General features: G+C 43.2%; 1 protein-coding gene and 1 non-coding gene across 4 annotated transcripts in view; one reads left to right on the forward strand and one right to left on the reverse strand.

The window, feature by feature from the left end:
- The window catches only part of TMEM245 (transmembrane protein 245), an 894,766-nt gene that overhangs the window by 585,169 nt on the left and 286,246 nt on the right, over positions 1 to 23,351 (forward strand). For all 3 annotated transcript variants that reach the window (XM_078687734.1, XM_078687733.1, XM_078687735.1), the window contains 2 exons: positions 21,078 to 21,176; positions 21,616 to 21,747. In XM_078687734.1, coding sequence (XP_078543860.1) covers positions 21,078 to 21,176; positions 21,616 to 21,747 — 231 coding nt within the window. The remainder of the gene's footprint in view (positions 1 to 21,077; positions 21,177 to 21,615; positions 21,748 to 23,351) is intronic.
- Positions 9,001 to 9,122, reverse strand: LOC144829891 (small nucleolar RNA SNORA26). The gene has a single exon (XR_013610875.1). It is a non-coding gene; the product is annotated as a small nucleolar RNA SNORA26 (small nucleolar RNA).

Genomic DNA, 23,351 nt, shown 5'->3' on the forward strand with positions numbered 1-23,351 from the left:
ATGAAACTGACTGAAGACTGCTTAATCTGCTGAGGTTATCGTTTCTAAGGACTTTGCTCGGCACCTGACTGGCTCCCTGTCAGGGTTGGTTGCCCCAAGTAACTCTAACTGACCGCAATACAATTAGCCAAAAGATCTTGCTCAAAAAAGTTCCAAAGTGTTAAAACTGTTGAGTTTGCCTATTTGCCTATTTGTGGTTGAGTACAAAAAGCATATTTTCTGTACCTTGTAAAATGTACATCTCCAGAAGACTCTGGTAGAGCTTTTTCGATCTGATGTCTAAAAATACAGTCTGTTTTTATAAATTGGTGTTTAATTTCTTGAGTGCCTCGTTGATTTCTTCAATTTTTCAGGTGCGGTTTAAATGCTTTACACTACACATACCACAGCTACCCAGTGTTAGGCTAGAGGATTTAACAAATGAAATCTACTGGTCCTAAAGGGGCTGGCAAGTGTATTACGCTATAGGTTGCACAACCACACCATATAATATACCCCATTTAATACACCCTATTTCCTCACTGCCACTTCACATCAATTAGGTGAAATCAGGACAACAATTCCTACTTTCTTAGGTGATGCAGTTTGGGATTACCATTCTAGATAATGCCATTCAGGTTTTTATTGTTGCATGGAGTGTCATAACAGGTGAGAAGACCTCTTCGTTGGTTTCAAAATAATTGTAGAGCATACTAATTCAGGGTCTTTTCTTGATCAAGGGTGAAGAAACCTGAGCTGGAACAGGAAGTGATGCACATGGCTCTACATTGGGGATCATGATCAGGAGGTGCCTTGCTATCTGATTTTGCAGACAAAACTTATGGGATATTTAAAAATGCGGCTGTGTAGCACGTTTGTCCTCAACATTGTAGAGTGAAACCATCAAATCCCCTGCGAGAAGAAGGCTATAGAAGGGACTTCTAAGAAATGAATCAATAAATAGTTGATGAATAAAACTCCTGACATGATAATTTGAAGAACTGGAGTTCTGTGAATGTTTTCTATGTTTTAAGTCATATGTAAAAGGCTCCATCATGTTACAAAATGAGGTATTGTAATAGACTTGAAAGTTTTCAAATGCTACGGTTTCCAAGGATATCTAGCCAAGGAGTGTGTAGCACTGATTCACTTGTGCTGGTCTCCGGTTGCCCATAGCGACCTCTAAAGATTATTAATAATGTCAGAAGAACATCAGTGAGGTAGGTGATGGTGGTAGATGTTTCAGGGTCAGAAGTTTTCTTGGGTCTAGTAGAAATCTCAGACAGTTGCCTGGACTGAATCTCACATATAAACATGCCTCAAGTGAATACCTAGTCTTACCCTCATATTCAATGAGCTCCAAAAGGCACACCAGAGTAAACGTTCCTGGGGACTGAGGGTTCTGAAATAATATTGCTTAACTTTTCCTTTATTGAATTAGGTTCTAGAGCTCCCATGTTTGAGTCTTGTGGAAAAACTGCTTAGTGTGAGTTCCTAGGTTAGGAGTTGCATTTATTTCTCCTAGCTGATGTGCAGACATATTTTAGTATTTAGAAAGGATGATGATAATGGAAATTAAGTGACTGTAAACATTCTGGTTTTAAAGTCCTGCTTGATAGGATTACGATGATTGAGGGTAAAACATCGAAAGGTGTAAGAATTCAGTTTTACAAAAACAAGAAAAGACAGTGTTAAGCATTTTGTTTTATTTCAATAATTTATTATGTATCATAGAGTGAAGAAGGCTGATCTGAGCTAGTTAGGTTAGGAGCGCAGACACTTACAGTGGTAGGGGAAAACCTTTCTCAAGCTTCCTTCTTCTCAGTGATAGGGCAACAAGTGCATTTGGTTCAGCTCATTTGGAAGATGTTCCATTAAAAGACCAAAGGAACTTAGGAACAGTTACAAATCAGTCAGCTGGATTGGCGCCTTATTGGTCGATATCTCCATAGGAGATTCATAGTTAGTACCGGAGAAAATCCTCATTTCCAAGTCAACCACATATTACTACTCCTTCCCCTAATAGCTGCCTGTGAAGATCAGAGTTCTAGCAAAGAACTAGACTGTTCATTTAGCTCACAGAATGTACCTGCCCTGGGATGTATGCTGCTGGAGATGACCATTCTGGAATCACTCTCTTTCCTGAGCAGAATGCTGAATATGCTCATGAAAATGGTTCTCAACTGTGCTGCTAAATGTTCCTGAAATAAATGAGCACCCAAAAGCATTGCTTTCCATTTGTTTTTGTTCTATATCTGAAGTAATCCCAGACTGCAAAATTGTGGTAGTCCATGACTGTTTTCACTGTATTTAAAAATAATTAGTTTCGTATATAGTAGTTTATCATTTAATTTGTATGTAGATATGCAAAGACATTTTTAGACACAATAAATATATATCTGATAAAGACTTATAGTCGCAAATTCCTTACGTAAGAATATTCCTCTGGCTTCAGACTGAATCTAGTAAATCTTTACCCATTTGTCTGCGCGTTGGTAGGTTGCATCGAGCAGCTCTGCACCGGTGACATAAGTATTGTCTGCGCCAGATGTGACTTGTGCGGTACCTACTTATTTTCTTTCTGCACCATAAGCACAAATCCATCAGAGCCAAGTCAGTCACAGTGTGACTGTTTCTCTTTAAAAAAAAGTTTTACTTTTTCTTAACTTCTTTTCTGCCAGTTATGTTCACAGTGTGCCATAGGGGGGATGCCTAAGAAACCTGTGGGTTTTAAACCCTGTGGAGCCTGCCATTGACATATGTCTGTGACAGACCCCCACCTGGTTTTCTTATGATGCTTGGAGCTGGACCGTGACTCCAAAGCCTGTCCTGACTGCTGTGCGATGAACCCCAAAGCTGTCTGAGAGCGTACTTTTAAGCTGCTAGTCGCTCGACACCTGAAGACTCAATGTGGAAGGTCCTGGGTCCGCTTTGAAAGTCAGTCCAGTCATCGTCATTATGTTCAAAATCCTTGTCTTGTAACAAAGAAATTGAAGTATTCTTAAACTTCACCACCCTAGTCCGATAACGAGGCGTGGGAACACTGCCACAAGTCAAGGCCCCGCTCCTACACTTCCCATACAGAGCATAAGCCTGGGTCCGCTTTGCACTCCCAGAATGTCCCAGGGCCCCGTCCAGTTGAAGGCTATGCACCTCATCTTTGGTTGAGCGGGCCCCTCTGGAGCGTATTTAGGCCCCATGGGTTCGGAAAGTGCCTCAACTGGATTTCTACCAGCAGGTTTACCCTCAACACCAATCGGGCCCTTTAGATCTGTTCCTGGATCTGGACTGACTTTGGTCATGAATCCACAATCTTCACCGGAGTCCGGTCCAGTGGCGCCGTTTCCCGACAAAGCCTTCCCCATTTTCATAATCGACTCTGATACAGAGCTGTACCACCGTCAACTCCAGCACTGACTGGACACAAGACCCTCCAGGTGAGAGACAGTGACTCCATTTTGACAGGCCATATGAAGAATATGCTTGGGGCGGATCTGAGGATCCTTTTGGTTATTCTGACCCCCTTGTTTATGCCTTGGCCGAGAGTAACAGGCTGATGCCAATGATCTGGACATCTCCCAGACACTGGCCTGTTTTCCCCTCCTAGTGTGGCTACAGGGGAAGGGGCTTCTTTTGCCATGGTAGTGTGGAGGGGTTGCTGAGGTCCTTGACCTTACGCTGCCCTGTGTGGTGTTTGAGATCAATGTCTTGATGGGGGCTTTTCTACCAGGGGTATCTGTCACGGAACCTCTGATCTTCAATCAAACCCTCACTGATATTCTGCTTGGGCTCTGGGTGGTACTCTGCGGACTGGACCCAACAGATTCTCTGGATAGAGCGATTGCCTCATTGGTGAAGCTCTGCCACAGCACCTGGCTGAGATCAACTGGCTTCTCGTGGGATGTTCAGGCATCCCTTATCGGAATTCCCTTTGATGGCACTCGCCTGTTTGGTGACAAGTCAGATTGGGAGCTTGAGTACTTCAAAGACAGTATGGCCACCACCCAGTCATTGGGACTCACCATTTCCCTCACCAGCTTCATTCTGTCTTAGGCTCCTTCTGTGGCTACAATTGGGGTTAACAGCTGCATCAATTTCAACCCAGCCACCACAACCGTAAGGCTCCCCAGTCCTTTCATGGCCATGGACGTAGCTCCCACAAACCTTGTGGGACCCAAAGCTAGAAATATGCCCAGTGTGCCACTTCCTCCAGCAGCCTGAGCCTCCAGACCTCTTTCATGTACCCTTACACCATCTGGGCAACAATACATGACTTCAGACTCGTAGATGCTCTAAATTGTTCAGCGTGGTTACACTGTTTCATTCACTGAAACCCATCCCACTGTCCTCAGATCTGTTGACAGAGAATCATCTTTACCTGTTGGGCTAAGAATAAAGGCTTGTTTGGCGTAAGGGTCATCGAGAGGGTCCCAACATCACAAGTAGGCTGTGGTTGCTATTCTCGCTATTTTCTGTTGTCTATAGATCTAAGCCCTCTCAAGTACTTCCTGAAAACGGAGAAATTCTAAGTGATCACTTTAGCTTGGGGTCCTGTCTGCCCTGGACATTGGAGACTGGATGGTATAGCTGGATTTGCAGGATGTATATTTCCATATACCCGCCTGCTGACTCACAGACGTTACCCACGGTTTCCAGTAGGCCGCAAGCACTCTGAGTTTGCTGTGCTGCTCTTTGCCTTTCCTTCACCCCGCGGTTGTTCATGAAAGTGATGGTGGTGTTTGTAGTTCATCTGCAGCAGTCAAGGGTTCCAGTCATACCCTACTTCGACGACTGGCTGTTGAAGGTGGCCTCACCCAGGCGGTTATTGCCCATCTCCAGACTTGGTGGACCTCCTGCATTCACTGAGGTTCACTGAAAATATGCCGAAGTCACACCTGAATCCTTCTCAGATGCTCCCTTTTATTGGATCCATTCTGGACACAGTGCAATTCCGCACCTATGCATCAGAGCAGCAAATCCAGAATATTCAGGCTAGGATTCCAGTGAGGCTGCTGTTATAGTATGCATGCTGGCATATGCCAGCACACCAATGGAACTGAAGGCCCATTGGGCGCAACATCTGGGAAATCTCTCGAACCTGGTCTCAAAATTGGAGAGAACTACAAAAGCTGAGGAACCCCCAATTGGGTCAGCGTCAGATCTCTCTCCCGTCCCCTCCCAGTGTAGCTGCAGAACCCCAATTGGGTCAGCAGCAGATCTCTCTCCCTTCCCCACCCAGATCTCACAGTGGTGACAGATGCACTACTTCTCGATTGGAGCAGCCATCTGGGAGACATGGAGATCAGAGGACTTTGGTCTCTGGCGGAGTCACAACTCCACATCAACCTGTTGAAGCTGAGAGCGATTCGCTTGGCATTAAAAGCTTTCCTTCCATCTGTCAAGGGAAGGCTGGTTCAGCTGTTCACAGGCAACATCACTGCAATGTGGTAGTGCAACAAGCAGGGTGGGGTGGAGTCTGGGACCCTGTACCCAAAGGGCCCTGAGCCTCTGGACATTTCTGGAATGTCAGGACATATTGTAGGTCATAAAATACATGGGATCTCTGAATGCCAGGGTAAAAAAAATCAGCCTCTGATGCCTTGCAGATCACGAAGGGCGTCCTCACCTAGAGATGGTGCAAGGTCTCTTCCGTGACAGTAGAACCTTGGTTGCATCTATTCGCCACCGCTGGGAACTCACAATGTCCCCATGTCTGCGCGCTGGTGTTTTCTAGGCGTCTCTTGCTTGGAGACTCATTTAGTTTCAAGTGGGGCTCAGGACTTCTGTACACCTTCCCACTAATAATACTGCTGTCCCGAGTTCTGAAGAAGACATCTTGGTGGCTCTGGATTGGTCACAGAAAGTATAGTATCCTCAGTCCTCCTATCCGGCTGCCTCCTCAGGAGGATCTCCTGTCACAGCAACAGGGCAGGGTTCTGTACCCGAACCTGCGCTCCTGTCACCTTCATGCTTGGAGATAGAGCTATGGCAGTTGAGAGTCTTCATTCTCCCTTTGAAGTCTGTGAGGTCATCTTGGCAGCCAGGCGTCCCTCCACAAAGATCGTATACGCCTGCCGGTGGTAAAAAATGTGTGGCTTAGTGCCCTGAAAAACATGGTAACCCTCTTTCTGCACCCTTGTTCAGTGTTACTGTTTGTTTGGTCTTTTGCCCTCCATGGCCTTGCTCTGGGCACTGTTGAGGAGCATCTTTCAGTCATCTCATTTTGTTTCGCTCTTGGTGGATCAACCCTTCCTGTCCAAATCACCTCTTTACGCAATTTCTGAGAGGTCTTTAACATATGTTTCTGCCAAACCTTTGGTTATGCCCCAATTGGACCTTAAGTTTAGTTTTGACCTTTTTATTGTGTTCACCCTTTGAACCCATGCACAGTTGCCCTCTCAGATCTCAGTCTTCTAGGTGGCTATCACATAGGAAAGGAGGGTCGGTGAGCTGAGGGCTCTTTGTGTTCACCCTCTGTACAACAGTGTCTTCCCAAGCATATTGGTTCTCTGCACCTGTGCCTCCTTTCTGTCATAGATGTGACAGCTTTCCACATCGACCAAAGCATCATGCTGCTGATCTTTCTTGCTCTGACTCACCGCTCTTAGGAGGAGAAGAGGTTCCACCACCTAGTCCAAAAAGAGTGTGGTCATTCTACATCAATCACACCAAAGAGCAGTGCGTGGAAGATCAACTCTTTGTTGGGTTCACTGGAGCAAAGAAGGGGAAAGCCGTGCAGAACGAGGGCATCTCCAGATGGACTGTAGTCTGCATTAAGATCTGCTATGCCTTGGCCAAGAAGTAACCCCTGAAGGCTTGCAGGCTCATTCCATTAGAGCCAAAGCTGCATAATATTTGCTAGGTTGCAGAGTTCCTGTCCTGGACATCTGTCAGGCTGCAACGTGGGCATCCTTGCACATGTTTACCAAACACTACTGCCTTGATAGTCCGGTCCGTCATGATGGGCGCTCTTTGGTCTGAGCATATTCGCAGACCTGTCTCCGGGGAGGTATTGCTTTGGTATCCATTCTAAGGTAAGCAATCTGCGGCTAGAATTCTCTATCATATGAACAAGTTAATTACCTTTGATAATGCCTTATCTGATAGAGACTCTACATAGCCACAGGTTCCGTGCTGACTCTCCCAGTTTCTGCAAACCAGTCTTTTTACTTGAAAAGGCCCCTGTAGACCCTTAGTTCTCCACAATGGTCCATCAGCCTTCTGAAATGGCTCTGTGCTTAAGGTTTGGAAAAAGTAATGTAAATAAACTGATATCAGCATACTGGGGTAGCGACTCTATAGACACCCTGCACGTCATATCCAGCGAGACTGACGCAGAGCCGATTTGCGGCACCTACCTGCACACAGATGTACTACTTGTGCCAATAGGAACACTGTGCCACTTAAGTGGCTGGGACTGGTGCCCACGTCAGGAACTGAACAAACAGAGGTCAATCTGAGTAAGTGGTGCAACATTTTTATTGGCAAAAGTGGGGTACGCTTGGTGGTAGGAGGTTTGTGGATTCCTGCAGGTCCTGGAAGTTTCCATCTCAGAAATGTTAATAAAATGTGTGATTTCAGGCAAAACTTCATGAGGTCCACGCAAGGCATACCACCCTGGAATACCCTTCTTGTCTCGCTTTCAAACATTTCTGTGGTTTGTAGGTTTGCATGGGTTGCGCCACAGCAGGGCGCCAAATACTGCAGCAACTCTGATTGCTTATCTCTCAATGTAACGTTTTATGGCCTTTTGTGTCGTGGTCATGTGGCTCACCCACACAAGTGGGGTGCGTTCTTATCGGGGGACAATAGGGAACTCAAAGTGGTAGGAAGTATGTGGCTCCCCACCGATTACAGAATTTTCCGTCACTGGAATGTGAGGAAGCTGTGTTTCTGTTGTTTTTTCTTACCAAAGTTTGATGTTTGCAAAGGCGTCTGGGTAAAATTACTTAGTTAAATCCACACAAGCCACGCACCCCTATACTCCTCGGGTTGTCTAGTGTTTCAAATTGTGCAGATTTATTAGGTTTCCCAGGTGTGACTGAGCTGGTTCTCAAACTCTACAGCTACCTACTTTGCAAAATAAAAATCAGTTTTGAGTGGAAAAATGTGATGTATCCATGTTGCGTTTTGGTTCGTTGCCTGCGCCTACCCACAAAAGTGTGGTACTATTTTTATCAGGAGACTTGAGGGAATGCTCAGTGAACGGACGTTTGTGGCTACCCACAGATTAAAGAACTTTCCAGCACAGAAATGTGAGGAAAATGTTTTTTTTTTGTCAAAGTTCAAGGGTTGGAAGGGATTCTGGTTAGAAAATCCTGGTGAGAGTCACACAAGTCACCCCACCTTGGATTCCCCTATCTGTCTAGTTTTAAAAGAATGTATAGGTTTGCTAGGGTTCCTTAGGTGCCTCTTGAGTTGGGGCCCAAATGCACAGCAACCCACATTGGGAAAGAACAGTCAGTTTTCAGTGGAAAAATGCGGTGATGTGTCCATATTATGTTTTGTCCTGTTTCCTGTTACCGGCACTAGGCCTATCCCCACAAGTGATGTAACATTTTTATTTAAAGACATATGGTAGCAAATAATAGAATATTTGTTATTACCAAGTGGATTTCACTGCATTTGTGCCTTCCAAATGTAAGCCAGTGTGTAAGTAAGAGGACATTGTTAAAGATTCCCTCTAAATGATTAGCTAATAGGGGAACCACAAATTCAGAGATGTTCAAATACCCACTACTTCTAAACTTCATATCTTGTGCCCATTTTAGAAATGCATAGGTTTCTTGATACCTATTTTTCACTCGATATATTTCACCATATGATTTGGTCTATAGTGTACTCTTTACACAATGAAAAAACATTATATGGTGCAGCACAGTTGTTGGCTCTAGGTGCCGTGGGTTCTTCGAGCTCCTACACACTCTGTGTGAGCAGGACATGGAGGAGGTAGGTAGTATGGGTGGCAGGCAGTGTGTGGAAAGCTGGACACAGGAGACCTTAATAGCACATAGCATGAATTAATAAACCTCACGACAGGATCCAGAGAGGCGTGCGAATCCCCATCTCCAGGTTTTAGTGAGAAATGTTCTTCCCCCCCTTGTGCTCACTATTACAAAGCACAATATGCTCTAAATGCGAACTTAAAGAGAGTCGCAAGATTCGATGAAACACGCACGGTATCAAAGTATAAAAATAAAGCCACTTAACCAAGCACTTTCTCACTGAAGTTCATTTGCAAACTTCACATCAGCATTCTGCCCAATCAGAGCACACCTCTTCTCCACCCTCTCACCTTCCACTTGTATACCATGACCCCAAATCTTCTGTATTACGTTCATATTTCCAGTACCCATACAAAAAGTGTCTTCACATCCTGAGAGTTTTACAGGGGTCTTTCATAGACGTAGTGACAAAATAAATGATAATGGGCCATCCAACTTAATACAAGCAGGTAGTCCTCCTCTCTCTGTGGCATCACCACTGCCCAATGAGGGACCTAGCAGGGGAGCCAGCAGAACATTAGTTGTCAGCTCTATCAGCCTCTACCTTCCCACATACTCATTGGGTTATGGAATCGAAGAAGAGAATGGATTAGGAGGGTCCTGCCATTTTATGGTGGAGTTCTTGTGAATGCTATCCTCTAAATCATGCAGTTTCATATCTCTGTCTAGACGACTTAAGACCCTACTTTAAAGACACCATTATCATTCCCATAAAAATCTGTTGAACCTAGCATCTCTCTCTTGCTCTAAAACCCTTAAAACACTTTAAAACAGGTCAGTACACCACAACCATCAACAATCGCAACACATACTCCATCAAAAAGCTCTCAGCCACATCACCTGAAACACACTCCACCAAGAAAGCTCTCAACCACATCGATGAGCTCCAAACCTCCATCCACCACAGCTATTTCTACTCCAGCCTCATCCAAAATTGCTCCATATGAGGTCATAACTCCTAATTGAGATCTGTGATCCAAAATGGTTTCAGTGCGAGTGCACACTTGGCAACTAATGTTAATTCTGAAGCCACAGGGTTTGGCTTTGAATACAAGGACACTGGTCTGTGTTGCCTACAGTGTTGCACCACAATGCAGGGTTAATGGAAGCCCACAGACTTACGTTAATCAACTGCTACTGCAGCCACTGGACAACTCCGATTTACAGGATAACCATTGAGAATGTAGATAATTCATGCAAATGTATAAAATCTGGATACCCTGAAAAGCAGCCATGACTTCAGCCTTCCTGTACCAATGCTGGAAACCAATTACTTTGCCAAGATCATCTTTCCATAACTCAAATAGCTACCCCCTGTAATCCTAAAACTGTAATAGCCTCCACCCTAGCCCTATCACCTTGAGTATTATTCAAAATAGCCCTAAAGCATCACCTTCGCCACCCTAAGGAGTCTACCTTACCTAGTATCATCTTCACAACCCACCGAAAGCAACCACAAACATCCTGTAACGAAATGTAATGTTTCAATGTAACCACCATAATAGGGACAGATGGCTGCACGCACCACCATCGCTGCCAAATAACTCTCTTAACGCCCATCAGTGAACTGATACCTACCAATGTAAACTCCAAAGCATTTCAGTGTACTATACACAGGCACACAATTGTGTTAAATAATAAAATTAATGTGTATTTATATAGTGCTCCCTACTGCAATTATGCATCTAACTGCTATAAATAAAATAGATAACCATTACCATACTTAAGGGTAATCAGTTCGAAAGGATGGAAAGCAGAACCAGTTTCTCTGATTTAAACACAAAACCTGCAGATCACCACATATCCTAGTGGTGAGTATTTAACTCACTGAGCCATCTGAATGCATTTAATAAATACATATTTGTTTCTCGTGTTCCCCTTAGTTGTATGTTCAGATATTGTTGCCAAAATATTGGGGATCAAATTATCCAGAAAGCTAATGCATACAGTATAGATTTACCCTTAACTCCACATTCCTTGAGAGAAAAAAACTATATATATATATATATATATATATATATATATATATATATTACCTACTGGCGGTCGCCAGTAGGTATATATAGTTAGGATTTTTTCTCTATGGGATTTTTGAAAATTCTATGTCTAATAACTTTGGCGTTTGTGGACGGAATTGGCTGAAATTTTCAGGAAAATGGCACATTTTGTTTCTGAGCAGCCCCTGAAAATTGGGGGGGGGGGTTCGAGAAAAAAGGGGGTCCCAAAACGTGTTTTTAACATTTAGTTTTCCATAGGGCGGTTGGCCTCACTTTTAGCCCGAACGGCTGAATGGATTTGCACGAAACTTGGCAAAATTGTAGGGACTGGTAGCCCGATGTGCCTTTTGTAGGTCTCAATATATGTGCTACAGTGGATTTTGAGAAATTAACGTTTAAAAAAAGATATATATCTGTAACAGCGGACCGGGCAGCGCTCCAGTTCGCGTACTTTTCGCGCAACGGAGCTTTGTGAAGCGAAGCTGATTGGTTCCCCGGCGTCTGTAAACATTCCAAACAGTCCGTAGCGGCCGCTATCTTGTCTCTCGGTAGGATCGAGAGACAAGAGGAGGCCAAAGCGAAGGGGCAAATGACCATAAGGGGGCATAGTAGATCCTCCCTGACCTCTTAGGTTTGATGTACCATTTTGCCAAGTTTGGTGTAATTCCGTTCAGCCATTCAGGCTGTAGACGTATCTAAATGTCAATAATCGAACGGCTGAATGGATTTGCACGAAACTTGGCAAAATATTAGGGACTGGTAGCCCGATGTGCCTTTGCTAGGTCTCAATATATGTGCTCCAGTGGATTTTGAGAAATTAACGTTCAAAAAAAGATATATATCTGTAACAGCGCTCCGCTTCGCGTACTTTTCGCGTTACGGAGCTTTGCGAAGCTGATTGGTTCTCCGGCGTCTGTCAACATTACAAACAGTCCGTAGCGGCCGCCATCTTGTCTCTCGGTAGGATCGAGAGACAAGAGGAGGCCAAAGCGAAGGGGCAAATGACCATAAGGGGGCATAGTAGATCCTTCCTGACCTCTTAGGTTTGATGTACCATTTTGCCAAGTTTGGTGTAATTCCGTTCAGCCATTCAGGCTGTAGACGTATGTAAATGTCCTATGGAAAATTGCATGGGGAAAACACATTTGAAAGTGTTGAAATTTAGAACCAATTAAAATGTTACTTTGGTTTTGTATTTGTGTGTGATGAAAGTTAATTGGTTATGTATATATCTCAAATGAGAGGAAACCACAGCCATTTTGTGATACTACTGTCTGAGGTACATTTGTGAGGAATTTTTGGTGGTGAATTTATGGTGTTTGATTTACACAGTACTAACACTTCTCCTACTTTTAAAAAGGTGAGTTGTTAATTTGTAAGGGGAACTATGTTGTACACTTGAAGATAATTTGAAAAATGTTTTCTGTTATTTATTTGCAGTCCTTCTGTTATACTAAATACTTGATAAAGTTAGTTTTATATTATGTATTACTAAAAACGATAAATGAAAGTGATTATTTTTTTCTGCAATTTACAGCAAGCAATTTCAAAATAAAATGGCTCACAATGAAGAGACCGTGGCAATTTCTTTTGCATTGTCCACTACATTGATTGAAATTGAGAGCACCAATAATGAAATATTGTCACAAGGAGGAGATGACTTGTATGATTTCATTAGATTGATTGAAATTGACAGCACCAATAATGAAATATTGTCACAAGGAGGAGATGACTTGAATGATTCCACTACATTGATTGAAATTGAGAGCACCAATAATGAAATATTGTCACGAGGAGATGACTTGAATGATTCCACTACATTGATTGAAATTGACAGCACCAATAATGAAATATTGTCACAAGGAGGAGATGACTTGAATGATTCCACTACATTGATTGAAATTGACAGCACCAATAATGAAATATTGTCACAAGGAGGAGATGACTTGAATGATTTCTTTGATCAATCTGTTGATGGCGAATTTATCGAATGTTTGGAGACCATAGAGTTACAAGAATCATCATTGCAGACTTTTAATGAGGAGATTCCAGATGAGATGATTGAAGAGGAAATTGCTAATGAGGACATGTTACTAGTTCTTTCAAATTTAGAAAATTCTGAAGAATAAATTTATATTTAGAAATCAAAAATTGTTTGAGACATTATTCATTTTTATTTTTAATTTATGAGGTTGTAGCGAAGTGATTGTAGTATAAAATGAGACTTATAGTATAGAGTGCAACATTTTTATGTTACATGGTAAGTTTACTCATATTTACTTCCCTTCTCCCACTATATTATCTCCAATGTGTATTTGACATCTCTTCTTCATCTCCGGCCTCCTTTCTCTCACTGTGTGTCTCTGATGCATCTTATCGCTGCTATTTTGTGTAATTACAGAAGAGAGTAAAATAAAATAGTTCGGAACGTGAAAAGGGGGCAAAGTAGAGTACCCCTCACCCCCTAGGCCTTCTCAGGCGGTCCCAAAAGGATCAGTTTCTGCTTTCCTGAGAGATTATGGTATGAGTTCCATATACCACAATAATTTGCATTACAACATGCAAGATATATATCTCCTATTACCAACTTTTGGAGATATTCGCGCTAAGCGCGAATATCTCCAAAAAGTAACACCTGCCCTGAGCAGTTCTTAGCCATGTTATCCAATGGGAGGTGGATAACATGGCCAAGAGCGTTAGCTCGGTAATGCATGAATATCGCTGACTTTTTAGCGATATTCATGCATTGCGGCCGTTTTTTATCGCATTTGCGATAAACCTTGATAATAGCAAGGTTTATCTTCGATAATTTCTGACAATGCTTAGCGGTAAAAAATTCGTTGGTAAGCATCGTTAGCGATAAATATCGCTTAACTTTGGTAATATGCACCAACGTCTGTTAACGTTCGATTCGAAGGAAATGAGGAAGTGTTGAAAAACATTGTTTGCGCCATCTTGCCTTTTTTGAAATGCCACACTTTTGTCGTGCACGGCAGCCATTTTAGATGCCTTGACCAGACCCACTCTCTGCACGCTGTCGATTCGTAGCATGGCTCCCCACCCTCGCAAGCATCTTCCCCAGGCACTGGTCACCCCCGCTCTCTGTCTTATGCATGGGCAATAAACCTCCCCCCATCTGCGCTGCTCTTCCCTGAGAATCACACTCTGTGCCCGCCCGACACCTCCCTTTCGCCCTATTCACTACCGCACCCTCTGACACTCCTCTTCCTCTGTGTCCGATTGTCCAGGCTATCAGCTAGCCCTGCAGATGTAGTTTATGGCTCCAGCTGTAAAGAATCACCCCTCTTCAAAGGAGTTATAGTAGATCAAGGCCCACACCCGATGAGATCCGTCACACCACACGTGTTCCTACTATCTGAAAACCATCCTGTATTGTGATTGGGGAGGGGACCGAGCCTGAAGCGGAAGATTCTAGGAATGACTCTTTGTACATCAAAGTTTTTACAATTATGTGTCACATTAAAAATATATAGCACTCCAACAAAGTAGTAGGAATATAAAACTTTAATAACATATAAATATATACAACAAAACAAAAACAGTAAAAACATTTAAGCAACGAAGAGACCGTGGCAATTTCTTTTGAATTCCTGATGAGGACATGTTACTAGTTCTTTCAAATTATGAAAATTCAGAAGATGTTGCCTGGGGGTGGGTCGTCAGTAGCAGTCTGTTGTGCGAATAGTTCCAAGGCAGCAGAACGAGCTGAAATCTAGATGGCACGAAAGTGATGTCTAGTAAGTTGCCGCCCAGCAAATAACGGCGTGGGGCGCCGCGGGGGTGAGTGAGTCCAGTAGGCACCACAGCTATTCTTACCGGCATTGCAGAATTACTGCTGGGGACAATGCCTGTGCTGTAGCAGGGTCACAGCAGAAACAAAAAGGATTCTGTTGAAGATGTTGTTGGTTTTCAATTTGAAAACAGTTCTGGTGTCAACTGCTATGGTAAAGTAGTGGTTAATGTTTTGTTTTCTCTAGAAAATGTAAAAGAGGGGGAGGCAGTCCAAAGTTCCGTTAAAAGGGCAAAGGAAAGGATCGGTGGTTTGAACTATCACTTCAAAAGGGGAGGGGGTGCAACAATTTTTCCTACCGGGTCACACTGTGCTTTCACCGGAACTGAGGTCTGCAGGATTCTAGTAATTCAAAGTGAGGCTGGCGCCAGCATGGGAGCGCCGACGTCCCGCGGATACAGTTTCGTCACTCCACGGGCGATCATGGCAGTCATTCCCCATCGGGGGTCGGAGACTCCCGCGGCTCCTGTAGAATCTTCAAGGTCGTGGAGGACTACGGTGGTGGAGTCAACCAGTGACCGGGCCATTTCTTCATGCTGGGCCCGCTCTTGCCAGGTCGATCGCCATTTTGAGAGTTCGGCAGCTACCGGCGATCGCGGGGTCACATGAGCGGACGGGCTCCACCCTGCCGGGCGAGACGTTGCAGCATCGCCACAGTGGACGAACCCTTTTCGGGGCGCCTGGAGCGCTGAGGGTGCAGCTGGGAAGCCTTCACCTGAGGAGGCGGGAGAGGCCTGTTCGCACCGTCTCTCCCTCCCAGTGCACCCCACGGCGCCCCGCTTGACATTTGTTATGGCCGGTGGCGATGAGGACGGGGGGGGGGGGTCGGAGACATGTGCAAGACATCCCCCCCAGTGTTGTCAAAGCCATTTTTTAAGAAAGAAGTGGTGCCTGGCGTGTTGCCGCTGCTATTACGAAGGAGAAAAGAAAAAATGTCCCGTCCGTCTTTGGGCCGGGCTTCCGGTGGATGTCGGCCGGACGCCCCTGGCTCTGGCCCCATGAACGGGTTCCTTGGTTTATCGGCTGCAGCCGGATCCCGTCGGCCTCGGCCCCCCGACCGTTGGTGGCCGGACCGGAAGAGCATGTGGCGGGACTACCTGAAACTCTCAAGGGCCACCGCGGCCGGACTGGGAGAGAGAGGGGAGGGTCGAGGAGACATTCCCCCCCCCTGCAACTCTTCAGCGTTGTAAAGGCAATCCCCTGGCCGGGTCCCGCTGGCCTCGGCCTCTCCTCCGGCTACACCCTACGTTAGGATCTCCTGGCCGAGGCGTGGCAGCAGGACCCGCCTTATATGGGCTGCTCCCGGCTGGGCGTAGCCGCAACCCTGCCCCACCTTGGAAGTTTCCAGAGTGGGGGCGGATGTTCTACTGACTTGCATTTTCCCTAGTCTATCGATTTTTTGGGCGTGGCAGGCGGTGGGACAGCGAGGGGTGATTTGGTTTCTCTTACTGTTTTTCTGGTCTCTCACCACTGGCATATTTCTAACGTTTTCTTGTTTCTAGGACATTAATAGGTTTTATCATTACGTTATGTTATCGTTTCTTTGTTCGTTGTTTAATAAAAGTTCATGTTCATCAGTGGCCTACTGATTTTCGTTTTCCTATTCTTTTCTTTCCAGGTTGTTTCATGCTAAAGTTTCTGTTAACAGGATACAGTGATCACTTCGTTATTATTGCATATGTCCTTTTCACTAGGGGTGCTCTCTGGTCGGGCCAGATGACGTATCTCTAGTAAATGGTCCGGGTGAAACAGGTGCATCAATCAGTGGGGAGTAGATAGGCATGACAGATTACAACGGGGGAGAAAGGTCCGCATTACGTACCCTTTCACTATTTGCAAAGATTTTCCTACGTATATTTGCAAACAGGGAATACCTCCAAAAAGAACCAATTCCCAAACAGTCAATGTTTGGGGAAACAATCAATCAATGAGGAACGAAATAGGCACGACGTGTTAAAGGTTTGCGTTACCTACCCTTCACTATCTGCAAAGGGAGAGAGAATATTCCTATTCTTCCTCGTTTGCAGGCAGAGAAGATTCTTAAGAGAACCAACTTCGAACAATTCAATGGTCGATTCAAACAATCAACAAGGGGTACTGTGAACACAAATGAACGCCGCTTATGTACATACACATTGGTATTATCAACAGGTTGTTCCTAATGTTTCTATTTTAGGGAGGTCAAAAAGAGATCCCATTAGTGGCCTACTGATTTTGCTCGATTCCTTTTGTTTTTTTACACGATTTTTCGCTATCTGCAAAGACTAAACAGAGTATTGCGACTCTGTGCTTGTTTGTAAATAGAGAATGAACCAAAGAGAACAATCAATCAAATGGAGAGAGAAGCAGGCACGACGGATTACAACGGGGGCAAAGGCCTGCGTTAACTACCCTTCACTATCTGCAAAGAGAGAGTACTCCTAATAGAAATGAGGGGTGGGGGGCAGCATTCAAAGCAGATCAGTGTGCATAAACACGAAAATGTTTTTACTTACCACGTACTTGACATTCGACAGCTTATGATATTTGCTATTAAAAAACCATTGAAATTCACTGAAAAAACCATAGGTTATAGACCATATATAGTTAGGAATTAGCATTTACAAAACCTTGAAAATTCACTGAAAAAACCATAGGTTATAGACCATATATAGTTAGGAATTAGCATTTAAAAAACCTTATTTTACTCACACAAAACCATTGAAATTCCATATATAGTTAGTTGCACTAACTATATATCGCGCACCCGCAATCCACTGCTGATCATGTCACATATTACATCATTCATGACATGGTCAGTGACATCACTGATGACATCACTGATGACATCTCAAATGACATCACTGATGACATCACTGATGACGTCTCATTTGACATAATTCTTGTGCTAATACGATAAACCTCTTCAGACTCTAATATAACCTTAGATACACTCAGTGTATACAGACACTCACACACTGCCACTCATCCATGGAGTTACTCACACACCCAGTCAGTCATGCAAAGAAACAATCTCACCTCCATTTCTTCAACTATACAGTTATACACACCTTACTTATTGAAACATATACTAACACATATTTACTCTCTTATACAATCCCTGATACAAGTTCACAATGATCGATACAACCACTCACTCATTCAGTGGCTCTCATGCACAGTTATTTATATATGCCAACTCTCACATGTACTGTGTTTTACATATGTACTTACTATGACATGTAGCATTGAGATATCCATTCACTCATCAATACACTCATGCACACAGTCAACTGCCCATGTAGCTGTTTCCACATGCACTCTTGAACTCATACACCTAGTGAATAAACTGCTCACACATCTATGCACAGAGTCACACACCTTCCAGCCACCCCCACACAAACTCAATCTCCCATAGAAATACTTGGGCAACCAATTAATAACACATATAGCCTCTCGTATAGCTAATGATCAACACATGCAGCAGTTTACATCACAACAGACATAATGATGCACAAATTAAGACAGTTTAGTCACTAACCCGTGCATTCAGTGAGACACATTTAATCACTCACTCATACAGTCAGTCACGCACCTACTAAATCCTTCATCCAGACACTTATACATCCACTCATTCTTCAATATGTAAGACATATTTTAACTTTACAGAAACATACAGTCACTGGATGTTGTCATCAGTGATGTCATTTGAGATGTCATCAGTGATGTCATCAGTGATGTCACTGACCATGTCATGAATGATGTAATATGTGACATGATCAGCAGTGGATTGCGGGTGCGCGATATATAGTTAGTGCAACTAACTATATATGGAATTTCAATGGTTTTGTGTGAGTAAAATAAGGTTTTTTAAATGCTAATTCCTAACTATATATGGTCTATAACCTATGGTTTTTTCAGTGAATATATATATATAGTTAAGTAAACCTATTCTTCGCTGAATATACTTATCTCGGCAATATTTTGCCCACAATACTATAATGGAACATTATATTGAAAGCAATGTTCTTGAAGAATACAATTCTATTCTCATATTTCTGTCCTTTGTTCAGAAAAAAAATGCCTACTTATATTGTGTACAGAATTTTTTTGCTAGTGTCAGTGTTGGATGGACTGTTTTTTTGCGTAGATTTATATAGCGCTAACTTGAACCGAGGGGCATTAAAGCACTTTACAAGAGAACCAGTTTAGGTCTTCATCCCTCTAGAATCCTTTCTATATACTATGGTGAAGGTGCATCTCTGAGTTCCTCGTTTTTTAAACAACTTTTTTCATTTCTGACATCAGATTGTTCAGTTCAGTTACCTTTACTAGACATTATTAGAGCGTATGATGTGTGGGCTAATAGCATTTTATCCCACTGGGTCGTAATGGGGATTTTCGATAGTCCCTGCCTCCCGCCTCAGAACCAAACTGTCTGCCTCGGCCCATCAGGTCAAAGCACATTTCACTTAATCAGTGGCTCTCTGTTCGTTGTTTTTGTTTGAAACCCCTCATTTACTAGTCGACAAAAGGCCATTTACTGGGCTCACAATAATCATTAAATGTATCCATTCCCATAGTTTATCTTGAGCGCAATTACCATTAAATACTCCATATTTGTGAGACTAGTTCTTCAACTTGGTTCAACTGAAGCCATTGAAAACTACAATTCCCAGAAAACACTGGAACCCAAGACTGACATTGTGCCCTACTAACATGAAAAGGTTTTGTAATCTTGGTGGCACAGATTATAGAGTAAAATCTAAAACATTGTCTGAACGACAAATGGATAACATGTGGTGAACGAAATACACGTCACAAGCCTTAAAAAAATTATTTCAGCTGACGTTTGATATGATATTGAGGTTAAGATTGGGTCTACCAGAACACAAGACAAGGAAAATCGTACAAAAGGCAGTCTCCACTCATATGTTCAAGCATGAAATCCCTGCTCGACGACCCTGTGTGCTCTGTCCATTAAATCATGTGTTGCTGTCTCTGGGGAACACCGCCCTACTCTCTGAGGCTCTGTCTCCAACCTCAGCGTCGGCACACAGCACTAGGGAAAGCCGCGGAAAATGGCAGTGCGGGGCTCAGGCTGGGAACAAAGACAAGGCATCCAGGTTTATCTTGTCAAAGGCTCTGTTTGAGTCCTCGCCACAGGAGTGCGCAGCTAATGTCCCCACCCCCGGGGAAGGAAAGCGGGCAGCTCAGCAGTTCCATGACTCCGCGCTCACTGAGGGGATGGGAGAAAGCGCACAAACCCCACCTTCGGATCACAGGGGGAGGCAGACCGTGCAACCAAACAGCTAAGGCGGCTTTTACATGTTCTGTCTGAGGACTGCACAGAAGTGTGGGAGGAGAGACGGCCAGGGAGAGAAAAAACACTAATTTGTAGAAACGAGACTCGTGTACTAGATGTGCTAGAGAAACGAGAAGGCATCGGACTGCGGGAGGGAGGGGTGGGAGGCACGGGAAGAAAGTAGTTTGTGCAGAAAAGGGGCCAGTAGCCATGGAAGGACACAAATGAAGACATGTCCATCATAAGGAGGGACTAACAAGCTTACAACCAATTGGAAGGCAGCATTTAAGACACAAATCAATGAAAATGATAGGCGGAGCTTCCGCGAAGCTCCCACTGCTATAGTGTATACTGCATGTCTCAAAGAGACAGTACAAGCGTTGCCTAGGCGAGACCTAAAAATGAGCTACCACTTTGAAAAATGCCAAAACTGTGGTAAAAAAAAGGTTTTTTATTGAGCTCTGCATGTTCCCAAAGGCTAAAAAGATGGGTGACTTTAGCACAACAAACCATATGTTGATGCCATTTTAAGGGGGGGGGGGGACACTTTTTGTGTGCACTTTTTTCCTATTTTTCACCCAAAACTCAATATTTAGCTATACTTAGTTTATTTTCTCAGTCCCCTCCACAATCCACAAACCCTGGGTGCCTTTAGAATCCCCAGGATGTTGGAAATAAATGAAAGCAAATATGGCGTGGATACCATGTGTAGAAACCACGTTATGAAGCCCTAAGCTCAAACTACCCCAAATAGGGCTCTGAACTGGGGGAAAGGCCCAGAAGTTAAGGAGTTAAGTATATTTTGCATATAAGCTCTCTGCTGAAGACATTCTTAGCATATGGTAGAATCCTTTCATTGTGTGTATGGTCTCAGCGTTATGTCTAGTTACTGAAAAATAGATGAATTTCACTGAAATATCTGTACTATGGCCAATAATTGTCTGTTGTGGAAACCCGCTTTAATGCATATTCATTAATGAGCCTTTTTGTAATTTTTATAGATTCATAAAATTCTGGGTGAGAAAGTCAACAATACTGCTGTTATTGAGAAGCAAGTGTTGGAGCTCTGGGACAGGCTATATCACTCGTGGTTTGTTAAGGTATGTCAGTGCATGAAAATCATATATGCTTTATATTGATCACTGATGGATTTGCCACAGTCAGGGCTGTACTCTGGGCTCACCGTTGTGGGCAAGTTGACCAATGCAGAATGCAGGAAGGTTGGGTGATAGTGAGAATGTGTTAAATCGCTGTATTTGTGCACTATGGCCATAACTGTTGCTACCAGAAAACACTGGGTACCTAGACCTCAGCTTTTATCTAATTGCCTGATTCTTAGCAATTGTCTTGTGATCATCATGAAGCTAAATTGTTAGGACTTATCTTGAGTGGTTTCAAGCCTTCCATTCATCAATTCCTATTTTACAATACACAATGCATTATTGACCATTTGGTGAATGTTGCAACTGAAATATCATTTGCATTCCTTTCTTGTGGTTCTTCCAAGGAGTTTATTGTATTCCTATGTCTTTGTCACAGAATGTCACCAGCTCGGGAAAGAACAAATGGCAAAAAATCCATATACAGCGGCAGAATAGTTGGCTCGGGGACATTCTGGACTGGCAAGATATTGCTTCCTTCGTTCATGAAAATATTGAAACATTTCTATCTGTGAGTTTTTACATTCATAAATGTATCCATGAAAGAATATCTTCCTTTTTCTATGGTATAGGATTTTTTGATTTAGAGGAAACCATATCTTCAATTTGAAATGGCCACTTATTGGCTTATTATACATAGCAATAAGTCACATAATGTGCATATTCTCAGTGCCTGTCTTACTGTGACTAGCCCATCACCATTTACATACTGCCCAGCAGTAGCTCCACTTGTATGTATTTTTATTCTCTTGTTTTCAGTGTTTCAATAGACATTGACATCGATTCTGGCCAGGCCTTGGGTTCCTGTCTTTTACAAAAGTGTGTAGCCTAATCGGTGCATTTTTGCTACTTATGTTTTTAGACCAGTCACAAGAATTTCTCTTGAGTGGTTACTCTCAATGGGACATCACAAGAGACAGTTGAAAACACTAAAGAAAAAGGGAGGAATTTTCAGATATACTCACTGAGCTTGGTGTAGCACGATTCAGGCATCCTAAATGAAAGCAATTTTCTGGGATAACTAGCCACGAGAAGCAAATTCAATGTCACCACCTGGGAGGCTCTGTGACACTGGGTAAAAGGGGACCTGTATTAGCGCACACCATTCTTGAAGTTAAGTAAACATAATGTCCGCCCCAAGCCTGATGCTACACGGATCAAAGTAGTACTAGATGCATTATCACCTTTTTGTCAAATGTTAAAATTGATGAAAGTACACACCCGTGTAACCAGGGTCGGGTATGGTGACCTTCTTAAAAACCCTCATTCACATACAAAGGTGGTTGGGCGGTATATCTTGGTTATCCGCCTTATATTTCAATGTGAAAGCATCATCATTGTTTTTTTGTTGGAGAATATGCTTTCCTCCACCCAGAGGTAGACCAACTGGTAATAACAGTAGTGATTGGCGATGAAAAAACTTGGTTAAGTGAGTTGAAATTGCCTACAACTCAAGACTAGAAAAGACTCTATTCAGTTAGAGATGGGACGGGCTCACTGATATCACCAGTTGGTCTACCTCTGGGTGGAGGAAAGCATAGTGTCCCCCCAAAAAACCCAATGATGATGATTTCACGTTGAAATATAAGGCGGATAGCCAAGATATACCACCCGACCACCTTTGTACGTGAATAAAGGTTTTTAAGACGATCACCATACCCGACCCTGGTTACCCAGGTACAAGTAATCCAGTCTCCTATGATTATTGACTCTCGTTTGGAAGCCAAATGGATATCCGCTTCTTTCTCCCCATTTGATTCAATATGAAAGTACACACTCATCACATACTTTTGTCATTCATTTGTCCAGACTAACTAGAACAACCAAAGATCCATTTTGGAAAGTTCAGTTCTAAATACTGCACGAAGTAAAGCAAGTTCCATATCTGTTTTGTAGAGTTTTTATTTATTTATAAAAGTAACTAGGAACTTTGGCTGTTGATATTTCAAATGATTTCAGTGGAGGGATAACAGAACACTTGAGTTTGGTCACAAGCTTTAAAGCATACACCTTTACATGCAATCTATAATTAATCTACTGCACAGTGCTCATCTTAAATAAAATGTAACTTTAGGTATTTCTTTTTTTAGAGATATTTTTAGCTTTCCCGCAGAC

Source organism: Lissotriton helveticus, chromosome 4_1 (genome assembly GCF_964261635.1).
Source record: "Lissotriton helveticus chromosome 4_1, aLisHel1.1, whole genome shotgun sequence".
In the NCBI taxonomy this organism is placed as follows: Eukaryota; Metazoa; Chordata; class Amphibia; order Caudata; family Salamandridae; genus Lissotriton; species Lissotriton helveticus.